Source organism: Atta cephalotes (assembly GCF_000143395.1).
Source record: "Atta cephalotes unplaced genomic scaffold scaffold00014, whole genome shotgun sequence".
Classification (NCBI taxonomy): domain Eukaryota; kingdom Metazoa; phylum Arthropoda; class Insecta; order Hymenoptera; family Formicidae; genus Atta; species Atta cephalotes.
Window position 1 is genome coordinate 6,074,780 of NW_012130078.1, and position 20,760 is coordinate 6,095,539.

Below are 20,760 nucleotides of genomic sequence, written 5' to 3' on the forward strand. Positions count from 1 at the left end.
GAGAGAGAGAGAGAAAGAAAGAGGGCAGAGAAGCGATCGATGAAGCGAGTGCACAGACTGCACGGTGGCGACCGCGTTGCTGCGTACGGCCCTGAAAGCGCAAGCGAAAGAGAGAAAGAGAAAGAGGAGAGAGAGAGAAAGAGAGAAGTCGAGGGAGATCTATATGCAGCCGCACTTTATATAGCGCAACGTGCCACGTGCAGGGCAACTTGGTACCTGGGTCACCGGGAGAAGGTCACGGGGTCGCAATTTCAGCCTAGGTGCAGCGCTCTCGAGTGGGTGTGTTTGCAGCTGCCGAGTCCGTGTCCCCCGCAGGTGTAACACACGCCGCGAATTCTCGTCAGACAGGGTGAATCATCGGTTTAAAAAAAAAAATGTCATTGGACTGTCATCCAACAATTCGAATAAATTAATTTCGTTCTCGTCTCTCGAATGTCAATGTTTCGCGTTCTAGATTTAGATCTCGAAGAATATTATTTAAAATAAATTTAAATAAAAGAACATTAAACAATTATATAATGTTGAAAGATCGAGATTTATGTTTGACGAATTAATCGTGCGAACGTGATTTAAGTACAAATCCCACATAAATTGAGCATAATCGGTATTTTTTTTATCGTCCTACGTGAATGAGCGTCGTAGGATAATAATGACACTATGGGGAAAAAAAAAAAAAAAAATCTGACCATCACGTTACTGCTCCGCTCGCAGAGATATTATTATACAATACGGTCTTCGTTATTTTAACCACTTATTATTTAATCGCACCTCTGGCGACGACCTATTACCGTAGGTCGTAGTATATGCAACGAGTGACCTTTTTATTAAATTTCACAATGTCGTATGATGTCACACAAGCCCTTCCGGTTCGCGTCTTCATTACACAATTTTTAAATTACATTTTCTCGCAGGGTAAACAACGTAATAATATAAAAATGGACGACCGAGCGATCGGTTATCGGTTCAATTAACGACTGACCTCCTTCGTAATTCAATTAGAACCCTCGAGTAATTTTTCAATCCAGGAGTGGGAAAGGATAAGAAGGCGAAAAGTTTTTAATTGTGCAAAATGCAGCGATTATTGCTATTTCAGTCGCGGCTATATTTGAGCTATTAAACTCACGAGCATTACCACGCTAATACCGCGCGAAATGCTCGGGAATATTCCTGCGTGATCCTTCGATTTTAGCGTACGTGCGTGCAATCGCGACGTATGAATAAGAATGTGTGGAGCGCGACGAAGGTGGCCTTGTACGTGAATATCACGGCGAAGGTCATGGGGTCGCGATTTCAACCGGGTAAACGAGCGGCGCGCGTTTACGTGGTAGAGAACGCATACTCCTCGCTGTCGTAGGTGCAACGAGGCGTATCGCACTCGCTACGCGGTGTATGTACAGGATGTGCAAAAAGTCTGGTGCACTACCCGTGGGTAGAAATTAATCGTAGTTAATGCACTTTGTTTAACGAGAAATGCTCGATGTGGACTTGGACGACGCGATCCTGATGTGCGCACCACATTCCAGATCATTTCCCTCAACAGGATCGTTTAAAGCCTATCGACTTCGGATAACGACATTGTATTCTCGAGAACCAACAGGATTGCTGAAGAAAATAACAGGGAATTTTTAAATTTTTAAACCTGTTCCAGGTTTTCTAGATGAAAATGGAAAATTTTCCATGAGTAATATATAAAATATGTAAATTTTTACATTTAGACTCAAGGATTGTAGGAAAGCTAGTCTGTATTATTAAAAACAACGGGGAAAAAAGCTTAGTGACATAGTACAATTTTGGATGCAAATTCAAGCCCGCAAAAAATTAGTTTTGGAAGAAAGAATGCAGTTATGATGAAAAAGAGAGATCGAATAAAAACTGAATAAAATATAAAATTTTAATTATTTTATTAAAATCATTTAAAGTGCGCAAGTTGTTTTGAATATATTTAACTATATATGTAAACAGATATAATATTTAAAAAATTATAATGGGAATTCAGGGAATTGTGAAAAAAAAAAATTTCAAAATTCCAGACTTTTTTACATTTTCCCCTGACTTTTCCCGGTTTTCCAAGTTCTGTGACAATCCTGTTTAACAAATGTAAGTAATTTATATATCGGACGTGTTAAAAAAAGATGTACGAGAGACTTACCTCGAACATCTGATTGAAGTTTCAATTTATAATAGTACATTTCAGATCCAGTTTAAATTTAAAGTCGATTTCAAACGAATTGCATTCTCGAGAATCAGAACCAATCGATCCTTAACGAATGCAAAGTAACTTATACATATTGGACGTTAAAAAAAGATGTGTAAAGGGTACTGTAATCAAAGATTGGCGATAAGAGAAACACTTTTGACTGGTCCGACATTTGCTGGCAATTCATGTTGTCATAATCACATTAGCGATCGCCGATTAAATTGCGATTGCGATTGACGATTGCTTTTCAACCAATCAGAGCAAAGCAACTGGTGTTTTTGTTCTAATGGATTGAAAAGTAATCGCTAGTGTGATTATGGCTTTAGTCAGAGCGAGATAGTACATTTTTTTTCTCTCGCATCACTGCATTGCTAGATGATAGACATCCCTTTTTTATTTACAGAATTTTGCTACGAAAAGAACAACGTTCTTATAGCTAATTTTCGATTAGAAGATTTTTACAAGAAATTTATTTTAAATATTAAATTTATGTTAAATATAAATTTAAATAAATATAATTAACATTGCGATTATTTAGATATTCGTGCCAACAAGAACGCGAGAGAACTCGTTCGCGATTATCAGCGTGATATCTGGAGCAAGCTCGGCGATACGCGACAATTAACCCCTTCGCAGTGGAAAATATTTTCTCTCGGCGGATAATAAAAATATAACTCGTTGCAGCAGCTTTAAATAGCCTTAAAATATCGTTACGCCTCGCGAAGGCAAGGATGATCGCCCTTAAAACACTGTCCGGCTGGTAAACAAGGTGTTGCTGAGTAAATAGCCGTCAATGAGCGCGAGTTAACTTTGCTAGATTTAATACGAGTCGATGACGATACATCGCGCGTAATTATGAAATCGAAATAATCGTCGGCGTCTCGGCAAGCACATATTTCGCAATATAATAAATATAAGGAAAGTGTAAACGCCGTGTGTATATAAAAATAGAAGTCAAGGCAGCCCGTGTATGAATGCTTCTTATTCCTTACCGTCTTGGTAACCCTCACAAAATTAACGTTCGTAAAAGTGGCGACGCGAGCGATTTTTAGCGACGATTAAAGATGAAGCCGCACAAAAATATACCGTAACGAATGTCAGTTTCAAGGTTCGCGCGGCTACACGTTCTCTCCTCTCGCCTTCTCGCTGACACTGCAGGTTCCCTTTGCTCCTCTCCCGCTATCTTCCTTCCTTCTCGTTCGTCTCCTCCTCGTCAAGTGTTCTCTTTCACGGCGAATGCCCGATGGTTCCGCGCTAAACACGTTAACCGACGAGCTTACGTAATCGGCATTGCTCGCTCGAAGGTAAGAAAGAAGGTAAGAAGGTCATCAGTCACGAGGCGAACCTTCTCGTCCTCGGTATTATTCTCGAAGGCTTCCCATTGTCTTCGGACACGAAATGGACACGTCCATTTCGCGTAGCGACACTGACGTGTTAATGAAAGCCCGCTAATTGTTTCGAAATTATTACCACGAGAAACTATTTGTTCGAAGGAACAGTAGTACGAGCACTTGTATATAATGGGTACTGTTGTCACGGTATCACAAGATTCTTACAGGAGATGAATATATCACTTATAACAGCGATACTAAAAAAAAAAACAGTTTTTCAGAAAATAAATTTTAATATTTTGAATATATTTTGAAAATAATTGTAGAGGAAGAATCCTGGTGAAAATATATACAGTTTTTCTGATGGAAAGAAATTTAAAAATACGTGTAGTTTGCAGCTATCCAATTATTATATTATCTAATATTAGTAGATTACTATTAATTAAAATACTGCGTTGTCCAGTTTATTGTCCTATTTGTGTTGAGGTTCTGCACTGTTTTTGTGCGCAGTCATTGCAAAGCGTTACATTTTAGGATTCTAAATAATTTATTATTAAACAGAAATTAATATAACGCTGAGTACTGTTTTAAAAAATGCATGAATGAAATTTCTATCTCAGTTTAAAAGTATTTTTTTTAACGTTTCCATTAATTCTTTTTCTACTGACAACTGAAAAGTGACAATTTTTTAGTCATGTCGTTATTATGACAAATGAGCGAAAAAACTGTCATTTCTTTGCATATCTCAATGACGCTTATACTTTCAACGACTCGGTAATTTACATCTTAAAAATTGTAACTTCTTTTCTCAGAAACTAACTTTATCTTCCCTTTTCCGCTTTTTCCTAATTAATATTACGAAGGAGAGTATCGATCGTTTCTGTTGCGAGTGTCTCACTTGACAGTCGCAAAGCGAGCGGAACTTGTCGACGGTATCGACAGCGACGAGCACGCGTTTCGATTGGTCAAACGGCAATGGCAACGTTTTGTTTGCAGCTACAACATGCCCGACACACACCTGACAGCGCAATCAACGTTTGTTCCCCTATCGATTTCGCGTTTTCGCTATTTTTCCTCCCTTCCGGCTGTCGGTTGGCGGGTTTATTGAAAGTTCCGAACTCGGAAGATCGTTTTCAACGCGGCATCGCAAGCGACGCACGTAGTAATGAAAATAAAAAAAATAAAAAATAAAAAGACACTTGTATTGCTTAAAGGCTTCCATTTAGTGACACAAGTCAACGCAAATGTTCTACCTTTCTTTGCATTCCATCAATAACAAAGAACAGGATAATATTTGTGTTGACTTGTGTCAACTAAATGAAAAGCACCCAAGGGAAGTTACAGGTTCAAACTCCAGATTCTGGCTCGAATAATATTTGTCGCAAGAAGTTATTTGCAGTGTTTTAAGATGCTTATTAATTAGTACAATTATTAAATTGACGGTCAATTTAATTTGTGATTCCAGCTTCAGTTTATAATTGCGTTTCACAAGTTCAACAATAATCGGCGTATAATTTATATAAGCTGAAAGCTGTTTAAAATTTACGTTTAAATATTATTAAAAGATGTAGCTTCGATCATGTTAATCCTTTTTTACTTATTTGATTTACACTTATTTAGTTTTTTTCCTTATATCAAGAAGAAAATGTTATTCATTTCGAAAAGTACATAAATAAAATAATTTATTTGAAATAATTTATTTAAAAAAATAAGCGATAATGTCTACCGTTTCGAATAGACTCGACAAATCAGTGAAGATAGATACTAGAAGGAAAGGACGTGCGAAAAAAAACAGCTTCTGCACGCGAACAGGACGGAATAAATTTAGCTTTATTTACTCATTGTGCCAGTTACAGCCGTAACTAAACTCACGTGTGAGAATCGCGTTTACGACCTGCATACCCTTGTCTTTTTCCCCGTCCCAGATTTAATCTTCATTCGCTCAGCGGCGTAACGACGATGACACATTCCACGCAAGCAAGTTGCGAGACGGTTCAAGATCCATCGCATTTTGCATGGAGGAAGCGAGGGACACTCGTACCATGATCGGCGATCGAGAGTAATCTTGTTGAAAAACGCGCATATTCTAATGAAGCTGACGCATGTCAGGGCGTGTCTTTTCAACCGCGTTCACACACAGAAAAATATTCTATTGCTAAGAAAAGTGCTTACTCTTATTTTTTTAATTTAGTTTAATTTAGTTTGAAATTAATTATAAATTAAATTATTTTTTTTATTTAGTAACGATTATCTTTAATAAAAAATATTTTCTTGATAATCTTATAAAATATACTTATAATAGATTTTCTAAAAACCCATTGTTATATGTAATCAAATTTATTTTCTTTTGAAGAATATTATAAAATTGATGAAAACGTAAGCAAATCGAATTTGATTTAATTTTTAATCTTGATTAAATTCACTAGGATTCAGAATACATTTCGAATAAATTTAATGTTTATGACAAACTATGTAATTATTACTTGCGTACAATACTCTCTAAATCTGACTCAGTGAATAATTACTGATATCAGTACCAAGTATGTTGGTAATTAGTGAATTAAATATGAGATCCTTAACTTAACCAATCTTTATTATGCGATCTAACCTTGTTTTAATGCTTAAATTCAATGAATTCGGTATTGGAAGATTGAAATTAACGTGCAAATATCAGTATTTTAGTTATATAATATTCAAATATTCTTCCTTTTTTAGTTTATGTGATTGATTATCAGTAATACTAAGTATGGAAAATGAAAAATTACTGACTATCCACTGATTCAGATTTAGAGAGTATGTATTTTTCTGTGTGCACATTCCGCACCACGTCACGTGTAAAAAAATCTCGGTACAAAACATACGGGACGAGCATACCCGATACATCTTCGTCTTCGCTTGCTATTTCGACGCGCACTTCTTTTTCCGTGTCCTAGTATTCCGAATGGCATGAATTTAGAAATTTAGGGCGCCTTCGATCCTAGGTCGCTCAGTGACAATGAAAATGACAGTGCTAATTTTAAAGGAGGAGAAAAAGAAACACTTTACCGCCGTCTCTGCGGAATGATCAAGTAAATTCACGCCGGGTGTGATAATATTAATAATAATACGTCGTAAAATATATTCTTCTCCTTCTCCCCCTCTCTTACTAATTAAATACACGCATGTATATAATGCCAATCACCGGTAGAATATTAAACGCACGAGTATGCGTCGCTGTATTATACGTGACAGAAACATCTATTCGGTCAGTAGCCACCGCGAGAAACCTGCCAACGTGACTGTAATAAACGATCGCTTCCTTCTGCACGATGCCTGTCGTTTCATGCTCGCGCGGACCGACGAGGGACTTCCGTCGATCGTAATCGTCACGCGACGATTATACGGAGGGCAAAAAAAAAACTAATTTTAAAATTTGACGCCTTTTGCGCAGCGCGATTGAATATAACTAGTAATCACGTTATGCTGTTCTCGAGAGAAATTCTAAGGTTGATGTTCATAGTCTTATATTTAAGATCATCTTAATTTCACTATAAATAAATAAATATTTATAAATATTTATTTAAATAAATATTAATTTATTTATTAGAAATAAATATTAATTTATTTATTAGAAATAAATATTTATTTATTTATTAGAAATAAATATTTATTTAAATAAAACTTTATTCTTTCCAAATAAGCTGTATATTTTATTTTTTGCAATTTATAGAGATATATTTCACAGAAACGTATATTTTGTCATCGTAATCAAATTTCGTAAGTAATATTTCGACATTTTTCTCTCAATGTGTTATGAATCAGACAGCTGTATATCATATTAAGACAGTTGTCACAAATTCTTATCTTAAAATTCCACAGCTTTTCCCTGATGCCTTCAATAATATTTTGAAATTGTTTTGTGTTTTCGTTCTGATTTCTGGAAATCAAATATTTTATTAAAGGAGCAATTTAACATAATAATGTAAATTGCAGTTAATGTTGTTGACATTGCTTGTACTTAATTGTTAAGTTAATTAGTAGTATTTCAAAACTGCAAAAGTAGGATGTGCCCATATTAAACTTCTTTAATTTTATCTTATTTAATTCACAAAATCAAAGATCTTTCCAGAAAATTTTGCCAAAATTCCCTGACTTTTTCCTAATTTCCATGATCGTTCTCAATTTTCCCCGATTTCCAGTTTTGTGCCAATCCTTTACTTAAAACGGTCTTAAAATAAGAACGGACTATGAATACCGTCCTAAAAAGAAACTCCAAAACTCGGACGTGATCTCACTCTTATTCGAATTCCGTACATACGTTCGTATTTACGTTTCGGATCGTGGAAAAAAGATTATCGGGCATCTTCCAAATAAGGGAATCCTCCTCCCGTCCGAATGAAGCGTCTACAAACACACGGCGCGTCGTAAAAAAAGAAAAAAATAAATAAAATAAAATAAAATAACGTCCGCAACCCACACGCATGGCGAACCTGATTCAATAGAAGACGCGATGTTGTATGCGATGCGCGCGCGTACACGTGTACACACGATACGCGATAGCAGGACCTGCTCTTCACGGCTCGTTCCCATCGGTGCCAAGGTTGCATCGTACCCGTGTACATTAGCTGCACTGGAGCAGCCGAGGCCTCTGCGTGCCTGCCGGAGCCTCGCGTGATGCTTACGGAGCTTATCGCACGGAGAAACACGCATCCCGTACGCGTGTGCGTGCACGGTCGTGCGTACGTAAAACGCGTATGCGATAACGTAGAAACGACGACAACGGCAACGACAACGACGACGACGACGACGACAACGACGACGACGACGACGACGACGACGATAGAGGCAACGACGACGGTCTAGGCTAAATAAACGCAGCCACAGGATTTACAGAGGCCGAGAGAAAGAGAGATAGAGAAACGAGAGCAATTCCCTATGAATCGCTCGTATCTATATGTATCATCTGACTGCAAGCATTGCGCAAGCCGGTGCCCGGATTCTCATGCGCTTCTAGAGCACGAGATTAGTGATAAATTTATATGGAAATTCGGGACGCATCACGCGGAGAAATGATGCTCCATAAATCCAGCATTGTAGAAGAAAAATTAAAGAGACAAGGCCGCAGCTTTTATAAATCGTGTACCGTTATTTTTAAGAGAATAAAATTAGATGTGTTGTACAGTAAAGAAGCACACGATTGACACTAAATCAAGCATTATTGCTCGTTTCTGCTTTTTTTTGGATTATCGTTGTATTTCTTGTAAAAAATAGGATTTTGAAATTTTTTGACTTTTCAAAAATTATGTCTGGTTTTTTATCACTTTCTTTACTTTCGTAGTAATTTAATCGCTCGATATTTATCCTTTTAGGCCCAGTTTTTCATTTTCTGGTTTAACTTTTGATTACACTTAACTTGATAATATAAAAATATTTTTTTAGCTATAGTTTATCACTAACTGATAGTTTATCACTAAACTAACTAATAGTTTTGTAGTAACTTTTGAAGTTACAATTAATTTAGTAATAGCTAGAAAAACACAATTTTTATATTTATCATGAAGTTAAGTAAGGTTAAGTCAAGTCGAAACAAATTTATCCAAATAATGCATGAAAAAGAGTCATCTTTAGTGAGTATAAAGAAGACTTTTAGTGTTAATTGGATAATATGACATTACACGCATCAATAATGCTCTATGATGTTAGATTTATGGGACACTCTACAATTAGCTTCTTACATTTCAAAAAGCAAAATATATTCTTTATATAATAATAAATACAATTTTATATTTAATAAATAACATCGGTGACGACTGTGATACTTTTATCGAATCGGATTCATTAACGTGATATAATATTCGTCATACATAGACGTAACATATACGCTAATTAATGTACGCATAGCCATGTAATGAGTATCGAGAGAACGGAATCATGTATCGAATCATTATCTAAACATTTAATCATGAGTCGAATGTATTGCACGTCGCGAGATTTTCACGAATGTATGCAAATCCGAAAGTAACATATATTTTCGTTCAGGCCGGTGATATCGGTTATCAATAATCGATGCGAACAATACGCATCGATTATCTCCGGAATATGGAATGAGCGATGCGATAAATGCGTCCGCGATAACGCAATATATCGGTTGTACATAAAGAGAAAAATGTTTTATATTTATAAACTATATAATTACATATTACTGTAATTGTGATTATTACTGCTGTTAGTAATAAATAATATGTAAAGTTCTATCAATAAATATATATAATTGATAACAAAAAATAACAATAAAATAATTGTAATTACAATAATTTAACTATAATTTATATTTTTAGTCAACATAAAAAAATTACTACAAATTATTGTAACTGCTATCATTTTATGATAATAATTATAATTCACATTTTCGGGATTATTATATATATTTATATATATTTATTATTATTTATATATATATTATATATTATTATATATATTTGTTGATAAAATTAGGTACAATTATTATTATACTAACATATAGCAACAATAATTATAATTATAATAACATGTAATTATAATAATATATAATTATAATAACATGTAATTATATATATATATATATATATATAACAAATATCAAATATCAAAATTTTTCTCTCAATGTACAAACAGCATAAGCCCATCATCGTCAATTCTAGGGTGACGTCCCAGCACTGAAATCATCCAAGATGCTCGCGATGCAATCATCTCCACCGACCATATTGGAACTATGCCACTCGTGGGCGGCGTGGCCACGGTTACGTCGCGATAAATAGTAAATGCTCGTCATACGATCATACCCTCGATCACGAAGATGTGATTAACTCCTCGTCCGTCCTCGAACGACGCAATTCACGATCGATAGTAATCATCGGTTAATTCAAACGTGATCGAGGTGAGGCAATTACTATTATGAATATTAGTACATAGGATAAGTCATTCATATCCTGCATATTTCTTTTTATTGAAGTCTACTAGAATCACCTGGATAAATAATGATCTCTATCTTTTCTTCTTTTAAAACACAAACCTTACAAATACTTTTTAAAATATTAAAATAATACTGAAATAAAAATATAAAAATACTAAAATATTAAAATATGTACTTAATAATTTTTAGGATGCCTATTTGCAATGATATTAAATTTCTTGTTAATTAATTTGTGACATTACTACCAGCTTCGGTTTAGGACTGTTTCAAGATCGACAAATAATCGGCGCGTAATTTGTTTGAACTACATCGCGAAGGGACACACGACGTCTTAGATTTTTCTTGCGATGTAAAGAGAAACGAATCACGCAGTAAAATGAATTCGTAAGTTCGGTGTGAATGCGTTGTATTTATAATTTGATGTGATAGCGTGGATGATTGATCGACGTTTCGTCGCGATACGGCGCGCATTGACCAGCTGATAATGCACGCGATAGTTCTCTTCATTCCGCGAATTATCGTGTTTTCTTTTTATCTTGACGTGAAGAATTACCTGGTGCATCGTGAATGATAAGAAGAAAGAAACGCGCGCGGCGTCTTATCCGATAACACCAACGACGTAGGACTTTGTGGAGCAATTTCGCGCCATTCGGCAAACAGACGAGCTCTTGTCTACAGACGCGCGGCTGTCAACGACATGATCGATCACGATCAGGTTTGTGACCGTGAATTTCGTCGCCCGGGGCGGAATTATTTTGCGACGTTATCCGATTCAATCGAATCAATTCGCACGATCACGGCGGGGCAACAGAAACGTAGAAGTAATCTAATAATAATACAATAGACTGTCAAAAAAATTCTAACTTACCCTTCAAAAAACTACATTAATTATTATGATCTCCCTGAATAAATTTGTAAAAATCATTTTGTAAAAAGTAATTTAGAACTTTTTCGACAACTCAAAAAGATAATAACAATGCTTTCACAAAATTCCCCCGGCACGCAGTATATAATCTACAAGCAAATATATAATCTATATACTTTTTTGTAGTAGACCGTCCAGATAGAAAAACAGAGAAAAAAAATGTTATCAGAGAGTAGTAATGAGTACGAGATTTCATCGTCGCGACGTTGACTTCTCGATCGGCATCAATTTTTCCTGAAGGAGCATCGATCTCCGTACACCGGTTAGGTTAAATCGCCCGATACGATGTTTATGTTTTGTGCGGAAAGTTCCTCCGTGTTTCGTGCCGACATTCTGGCGGCCGCGCGCGAGGAACGGGGCGCGCATGTTGCGCGGTAATATAGAGGAACGTATACACGCGATAAGGCTCAAAAACGCCCTCGTAAATCGCGTCCGCGGGCACTGATAACGGGGCGCATTCGCGTGACCTTCTCGCTCGCTCGTTCGCGCTTTAAAGGCCCGATCTAAGGCCGTCTTTAAAAGCGGTGACTGATAACGAGCGCGCTCGTCCAACTCGCTACCGCCGCTGTCGCCGCCGCTGCCGCAAATTGCGCCATTCACGTCTCAATAGCCGACCTTCACCCCGTACATTTAGCATCTATATCTACGATGTATATGCGTCGACCGTGTGGCGCGTATCGGTCGCTTGATGCAAGACGGCAGGCTATCACACGAACCGGGTGACTCACTTCGCTCCAGCATGTCGCGACGGATACGACAAGCTAATTCAAGAGCGGCTGTTGTTATGTCCACAGTATACTCGAATCGATGAAAACGCAGTCCAAAATCTCTGGTCTTTCGATAGACCGAAATAATTTAAAATTTTTAAAAGATAGATCTGAAATTTATTTTATTGATCCAAAATAATTACGTTGGAAACTCGAGCGTGGTGAGCAACGCTGTCAAAACTTTAGTTAAACATTAACATTTAACTTTTGTTGAACTGTCAAAATAATTACATAGGACGTTCAAGCTGATTGCTAGAGTGTCAAAACTTTTTGCAACATTAGTTCATATTTATAGATTTCTATACATAATTACTTCGATCTAACAAAGATCTGTATTTAGCTAAATTTTAGATATTATACTTCAATGAAATTTTTTTTCCATATAATTATTTTAACAATAAAATTGTTTTCAGATCTGTAGCTAGCTAATTTTTTAAATTCTTTCCGCATCTCGCGTATCTCGATTCAATAAACAAGTCAACAAGTCAAACAAGTAACTTCAATAAACAAGTCAAGCCTTACTCGACTATAAACCACGCTAATTATTTTTTCTGAAAGACAAAGGCATTTAATTTGCATCTTTACGATTCGTTCGCGCAACAGAAACTACATAGAATTAATTGTTTGCGCAAATATTGTTGAGTTTCACGGTCACCATGGAGAAAAATAATGTGTCATTGATGAGTACAGCGTTGAGTTGTGTGATTAGAGTAAAACCAAACCTTGAAACTGCGGTGCTAATCAACAGTCTAGCATCAACACGCTAATTATTATTCGTCCAGGATAATTCACTTCGTTTAAATATTTTTAAGTTACGATTTAACGATACTTGGAAATAGTAAAGCGTTAATTAGCATAGCCACAACAGCCCGCGAAAACCACATTCCAGTTCGGTTCGCTTCAATGCACTTAATGACCCTGTTATGAAGTTCGTTATGTGGAATCGTATAATCGAAATAACATTACCCCGCTTTCTTCGTCATAGAGATACGATTTTCCTTCCGAGCGAGGTAACAATCACGCGAGGTCAATTGCTCTCGCAATCTACAAACCGCTAATGAAACGGAATTTTTATCAATTTAAATGACGTATTAGCGAGAAAAATATACGGCTGAATCATCAACGTCAGCGATCTCTTATTGTCGGAGATTTCATAAATATTAAACTACTTTTTAATGAGCGCGTCGTTGTCTAAGAACATACCTACTTTTATTATATATTTTTATTATAGAATTCGCTAATTAATTCTAAGCATTTGACAAAAGTTCTTTCTCTTACCTAAAACTCAAACATAATATATTTGATAAAAATCTGTGCCTCGTGTTCTCTTGTCCCGGTTTCGTTCGGCACGACTCATTTGCTAATCTTAATTAAAAATAGAGATCTAACGATCGCTCATACAACTATAATACACAAAAATTGCCCTATAATGTAGTTTCATTACAGAATCTTATTACATCTTCTTAAAACACTGTTAAATACATAATTTCAAACTATATCCTCTCAAGGCTAATGGCCACGCATAAATAATTTAAAAACGAGACTTCAAGTGTACAGTAATTTGGCCGGTAAGTTTCACTTATATCGTTATAGACCGCAATATCGTTTCTCCGGTGATCTCATGAAATTAGCGCATGGCGATCGATCGGCATCGCACATCGATTACATAGAGGATATATTATAGATATATATAATACGTACAGTTGCCACGTGCCCAATGCTGAGCGACGGCCTGAGTGCCCTGGATGATGGCCGTCACCGACATCATCGGCTTCTCCTTCTTCATCATCTTGCCCGGCTGCCTGCCCGATCTACTTTCACTCGTCACCGTGGACCGATTTATTTTGCCGTTCTTTTCACACACACGCACACCACCACCCCCCGCGGCACACTACCCCGCTCGTGGCTCGACCTTTTTTGTTTCTTTTCAGACGGAACCTTCGCCTCGTCCACACCGCGTCATCTCGCGAAAAAAGTCCTGTGCCTTCCACCTTGTCCTACCCTCCCTCGCTCGAGCTGTACTCCTTCTTTTGGTATCGATTTGGTATGGTTGCTCACTGCACTTCTTTGGTTCGTTCGTGATCGATCGCGCGACCGGTTGCTTAACTATTCTAAGGTAGAAAGAGAAGAGTAGCTTTCAGAAGCAGGAAGGGATAACGACGGACGTGAAGCTACGAAAGAATTCTTCACCGAATCGTACAGCGACCTTGAATCCCACGGCATTCACCGACAAGTAGCTCATGTTCCCTTCTAGTGAAGGGTCTGAGGTAATAACGCACTAAGTCACGTTCTTAATTATGAGTTCCCGATTCGGAACTTGCTTTTTCATCCATACATTAAGATTCATATACTTTTTATGCCACTATTGTCCACTTTTATTAATATAGATTTACTTTAATTTTGATTTAATTCACTCTTTATCTTCTTCTAAAAATTAGAAAAAGATAAAAAGTAATTTAAACTAAAATTAAAGTTAATCTATATTGATAGAAATGAGAGAGTACAAATTGTACAGAAAGCGTTCAATAGTTCAAAAATGTATGACAGGGAAAAAATAGAAAGAAAATAAAAAAGTGTGTTATTTAGAAGGAAAAATATTACATTTTAACGAAGCAATCAATCTGGAAACATTCGAGCGGAATATATTTTATAGCGTATTTACAAAAGCTTATTTATTAATGTGCATAACAAATTATTTTTTTTACCGCGATAAATACAAGCGATATTATAACAGATTATTGCAATCCTTTATATCAGTCGACTTATTCATAATCCCGATTTCGACTGCGCGTCGTTATCTATTCGATTTTATCATCGATCAAACAGTTGGACCGTCATTACCGCGCAGTTACCTGTGATTAATCGCTGCAAGATTTAACTGTAAAACGTAAAATTACGTAAATATATAACATTTTCTGTCATCAAATTTTACAACAAATATATACAATCTTGAGTAATTTTTCTTTAAAAGTAATTAGCGCTTCGACGGATTGGATGTAATTACGATATGCTTCTTTGGAATACGATGAAACGAGGATTCGAGAAAAATCGTTTTAAGTGTGCCAGGCGTGACGTGTGTAATTAGTCACGGATTTAAACAGCGTTTTAATTTTTACCGTGGCCCGGATTGCGAAACAACCGAGCGTAGCCATCTCGCCTCTCGATTGATAGAGACGTCCTTTCTCTGTCGTTCATCAAATTATCCTGCCGAAGAACAGATCTGACGCGAGAACCAAAGGAGAGATGGAGACGCGCCACATGTTATTCATGATCAATTGAACCGGATTGTATTGGACGATTTGGTATATACAACCATCCAATCGCTTGGAAACATCTGAATTGTCCAGAGTATCTCCAATCACGATTAAAATTCGTTTCGAGTAGAGCCATAACTCGAATAATAACTTTATCGAGATGAGAAAAAATATTATAACGAATGATCTCCCAAGAGGCAACACTGCTTATAAATTCAAGTGTTTGTGGCACTCGGAGAAAGAGATTATTATAGTAGAGAGAATAACTATATAATAACAGCTGTATAAGTTTTATATGTAAAATTTATATATGTGTGTGTGTGTGTGTGTGTGTGTGTGTGTGTGTGTGTGTGTGTGTGTGTGTGTGTGTGTGTGTGTGTGTACATTAAGGAAACTATTTTGTAGTTATTGTAATTATAAATAATTTATTCAACTACACAAGTGGAAAAAAAAAATAATTTTACTGAGAGAGAAGTATTTAAAAATTTAACTAGATACACAGATTTAAAAATATAATTTTGTTAGACCATCATAATATTTATGTAAAAAACTCAAATATGAGCAATGCTGTAAAAAGTTTGACATTCTGGCAACTAGTTTGAGTATCCTCACTAAAGAAAATTGTTCATTCGAAACTAAATTTAGACTTTATTTCTTTCGTTGGAAAATGTTGTATTTACATAAGTCAAATATAATATGTTTCACTTAATAAATTTTTCATTGAAAAAAATAAAGATGAACTAAATTAATTTAGACCAGAACAATTTTTTCTCAGTGTATATAATTATTTTCAGATTTGAATCTACTTTCTAAATGTGAATCAGTGAATAATTACTGATATCAGTGCCAAGTATGCCACTGGTGATCAGTGAATGAAATGTGAGAGTTCAGCCTAACTAAACCTAACTAATCTTTAGTATGTAACTAATCTTGTTTTAATGTATAAATTCAATGAATATGAATATGATTGGAAAATTGAAGTTAACGTGCAAATATTAGTATTTTAATTATCTAATGCTCAAGCTTTCTTTTTTAGTTAAACTTCACTAATTCAAGTTTAGAGAGTAACAGAATTTTTAGGTATTTTAGCAAAATTCTTTTCGTGTGTGTACATTAATGCTATGTAATACAAAACTTGTATATTTGTATTTGTCCACCCATACAGTTGCTACGTTTTCCTCTGATTGTGATCGTAATTTTCGAAGCAGCGAGATAAGCTAGAGAGTAAATGCACTCCAGTAAATGCACGGAATTAACTATCGAGACCGAGAGCTTGTTGGTGCAGACAACCGTATTTTACGCTTTTTGCGCGTTTAAGAAGAATCCGAAGAGAAAGTCTCGACTAAAGAGAGACAAGGAGAAAGAAAGGATGAGAAAGGGAGAACTTGCCCTCGCGAGGTCGCCGCCGGTCGAGAAACCCAGAGATTCGCGGGTGATGAGAGCGCGGGCGGCACATTCTCCCTCGGGAATCCTCTCCCGCGGGATATCTTCGCGAAGTAGCGCGAAGATAAATGTGCTGACTCAAACCCACTACCTAGAACTGGTTCTTCGTTCATGAGGAAAAAGCGCTCGTCGAAGTAGCCCGCAAAAAGTGCGTAAAAAGTGTCGATGACTCCGCCGACGTTTTCCTCCCGTAGAAGCGTCCCACTGTCGCTTTCGTTTGTAAGCGAGAGAGAATAATGTCGGATCGGGACTCGGCATAAATCTCGCTTTTTTCGATAATTTATTTCGTTTGTAAAACAAAGACGAAGAAAAAGAAAACGAAAGGAAAGAAAAGAGGACGCGACGGAGATGAATGTGCACTACGTGAAAGCCGAGGACCTCGACAATGTTTACGCGACGTATCGTGCGTGGGCGAACGGTTATTTCTAAAATATATGCGGCTCAGTATCTGACCATGAAAATCTGACCGCGCGAAGCGAAACACACACACCCTCGGGGAATAATTAGCGAAATTACGCGATGTGTGTACAAGACGAGAAACTTGATATTAAATAATCGGGCAATGAATCGAGGTCGTGTTGCAAGAATAATAAAAAAGAGAAAAAGAGCGTCGGCGGTCACGTTCTCCAGACGGTGAAAAACGCGGCTCTTCTTCAAGACCCGATGGATCTCTAAAAATATTTATCACCAGCTTTATGCAGTTTCTTTCGCGTCACGTCGCAATCTCGAAATAACAGTCGGCGTCCTGATCGATGACGATTCGCACGCACACGCTCTCGCGACCTTGACCACATACGCATGCAGAAAATGCGTTTGCCTTGTCTCGCGATCGGCGCCGCGCTAACTCTCGGGAAACAGAGGGAGAAAGAGATACCCCCGCGACTTACGTAATGTGCCAGGCAATTGCACGAAATGCACATGCACGGACATCACGTGCGTGTGCGGCGCTGTTAGGTCCGTTGTCGTTGCACTTGTCATGCGACAAGGTTGCCAGTCATGTCAATTGGCTGCGAGAATGTCTCCGGAATTAGTTGATAGATAAATCAATACATCAAGACAAAGTTGGAGTAAGTCTGTGATATTGAGCCTTTGTGAAAGATCTCTTAATCGTTAGAATTTTCTCGAGTGCTTCAATTGTATGTTTGATTTTTCATTAACTCACGTCGTGGGGTTGTTCGAGATACTCTCGCCTTATAAATTCGCTAAATGTATGAACGCTATATTTATGCACGTTATTATATTTAGCGTAAATTGTTTCACAATTTTATAGAAAAAGTTTTGCATTTATTTTTATCTAAAGGATATACAAAATCATGTTATTAATCTTCATTTAATTGTAATCTTCAAAGAGAATGGAAATTGAGATATGACGTTGGGATGTGAGAAACAACCTACACGAATAATTACATTAAAACGCGGGTAGGGTTAATAATCTTGTTATACAATGTAACTTGAACTCGGAGATTTCAATGTGGAAACTGTCGGGATTAGATTATCAATTTACTGAGCCGTTAAAAATGTTCTGGCTTATCATTAAAAAAACGGTTTTTACATACACATTTATTCAGAAATAATAATTATCAATAATCATTTTTCGGAGAGTAATAAAATTTAAAATTGTTTTAATAATCTAATAATGCAGATAATTTGAATTTAGAAAATTTTCTGAATTCCGGGTTGACTTTTTATCTGGACTTTTTATCGTATTTACGTACCGAATGTCCGATCTAATAGCGAATCCGGTTACTTAATTGCATTATACTAAATTAATATGCATATTAAAAGCTGCTGTGCATGAAATTAATAAAGTTATAAATATAAAAGCATGAATATATTGAACGATTAAAATCCCAATAATAACATTTCGTCTTTTTAATAAAGTATTATTATTTTATTATTAAAGTTGATTATATTATCAATCTAATTACTCATACACATATGTATACTTTTGTAATTTATTATTTATATGTTACTAAGTGTCGATCCGGTGGTAAGCTTTTTCCTCACTTTTTTAATCTAATTACTGACATATCTTTAATTTACATGCTCCAATTTTATTTCATAGTGGAAATTTTGTTCACTTTGTAGGTTATCGAACAGTTTCTATTCTTGTGACATCTTCTTATGCAAGGAATTTCTTATCTCCTAATCGACAACAATAGATATCTCGATACTGGATTATGAATATCTGAAGATGGCTAAAAAAGGAATGGAAATATAATACTCATTAAACAAAACTCTATATCCAAATATTTTCGCGCCCCAATAATCGTGCTTCACTCGCCATTTTTAATTTACTAATTATTTTTTATCAACATGAGTCTTTAATATATTGATATTACATTACGCTACTGCATTTAGATATTTGATATAAAGCAACCTTTAACGTTTATACTGATCCAATGTAGTACGAGCGATCGAATACACCATAACTGATTGATCGTCTAACCGGATCCCCCTTGCACGTCTCGCAATCATTTGTTCCGCGTTCCATCGTCACTCGATTGTTCTCAATCATGAAGCAGAATCAGTCATCCGTGTCGATCGTGGGTGGATTGCAATACAGCAAGCGCGACCGATCGCTCATGTCGAGGTTAAAGTTCAAGGTTAACGCCAAGACTGCGCCCGACCCGCGCTATAGCGAATAGCAGATCGATACCGGGTGTTATACGGATTCGTCGACGAAGAACCGTGCGATCCAAATCGTGTTGTGGTTCGAGTGAAATAAAATCAAGCTTTACGATACAATCGTCGTTGAAAATTACAGTTTTCTTAATTCGAGAATAGTTAATTGAGGTACTTTATATCCCAGCGGCGGAAAGATGTGAATTGTTGTAAAATGTTATTTTGATAGATACTGTTTAATATTTTTCTTTCTTTTTCAATAACTATTTATTAAGAACTTTTAGATACGCAATCCCATCCGCAATAGAAAAGCGTTATATTTAAAGCGTTATAATTAAATCTTTATTTTTTTAGAAATATTGTCACACATAATAAGTTACACGACGTGATTAATTCGTATTAATTTAATGTTCGTTTAACTTCCACTTACTTTTTTCCTGAGAAGAAAGAAAAAAATTGTAATTAAATCTAAATACTTAATGTTTTCAAATACTAATAAATCGGAAAACAATCAATCATTAGATTGTTAATAAATAATTAGTGATTTTAATTAAAATGTGATTGTTTACGTACTTGTTTACGTAATTGGTAATTAAGATAATTAATTGGTAATCTAGGTAATTGTTTACGTAAAAAAATCGAGTGATTATTTCCGATTAAAGATCTTAAAAGAATTGGACGGTAAAGTGATTTAAATGCGTTACAAATGCAACAAAAATTTATGTATTAATTCAAACGAACACCTGAGATTCAAGCTCGCAGATAAATGCAAGAGATATTCTTATATTTGGCGACTTTACAGAATTGTGAAGAAGCAATCAAATAAAGAATATGAACAAAAATATCTTAAAATGTCGAAGAGTTCAAATCGCCTCTATCTATGTGTTGCGATTAAATTTCTTCGAACGTCATACACACAAAAAAATAGAGGTAGTCGATATGCCTTTTCACGTCACAGCCAAGAGTGACGTATTATATGCATTATCAATAAAAGCGATATATTTCTGAAGCCAATGATAGGCGTAATTAAAAGACGAGGATGATCGATAATGTTATTATAAAACGTGCGAGAAAGCGAGTGAACGGTAATATCGTCCTGCGAAACTATCGATCGGTCACGTTAATTCTGGTATCCTGCACAGGTCAACGGCAAAAATATGCCGTGGTTATTGAGAAGGCTATATTTTATGCATGACGCGCGATAGACGCAATCTCTTTCATGCGCCGCCAATGGGATGCAGATTTGGCTACTCGATTGAATCGCCGGTTTAGTCGGAATTTATGTTA

The 20,760-nt window shown here is 36.1% G+C and overlaps 2 protein-coding genes across 2 annotated transcripts in view; both read right to left on the reverse strand.

Annotated features, from left to right (window-relative positions):
• The window catches only part of LOC105617838 (retinoic acid receptor RXR-alpha-B), a 56,568-nt gene extending 42,628 nt beyond the window's left edge, over positions 1-13,940 (reverse strand). Inside the window, exon 1 of the mRNA XM_012199389.1 lies at positions 13,853-13,940. Coding sequence (XP_012054779.1) covers positions 13,853-13,940 — 88 coding nt within the window. The remainder of the gene's footprint in view (positions 1-13,852) is intronic.
• LOC105617837 lies at positions 7,805-8,217 on the reverse strand. Its single transcript, XM_012199387.1, has 2 exons — positions 7,998-8,217; positions 7,805-7,911 (listed from the first exon to the last, which is right to left on the reverse strand). The coding sequence occupies exons 1-2, from the start codon at positions 8,215-8,217 to the stop codon at positions 7,805-7,807; spliced, it is 327 nt and encodes a 108-aa protein (XP_012054777.1).
• Positions 13,941-20,760: the final 6,820 nt, after the last annotated feature.

Coding starts and splice junctions, on each gene's coding strand:
- LOC105617837 (XM_012199387.1), bottom strand. CDS start 8,217: ATGCGTGTTTCTCCGTGCGATAAGCTCCGTAAGCATCACGCGAGGCTC. Junction 7,912..7,997: donor CGCGTCTTCTATTGAATCAG/GTTCGCCATGCG, acceptor GTGTGTTTGTAG/ACGCTTCATTCGGACGGGAG.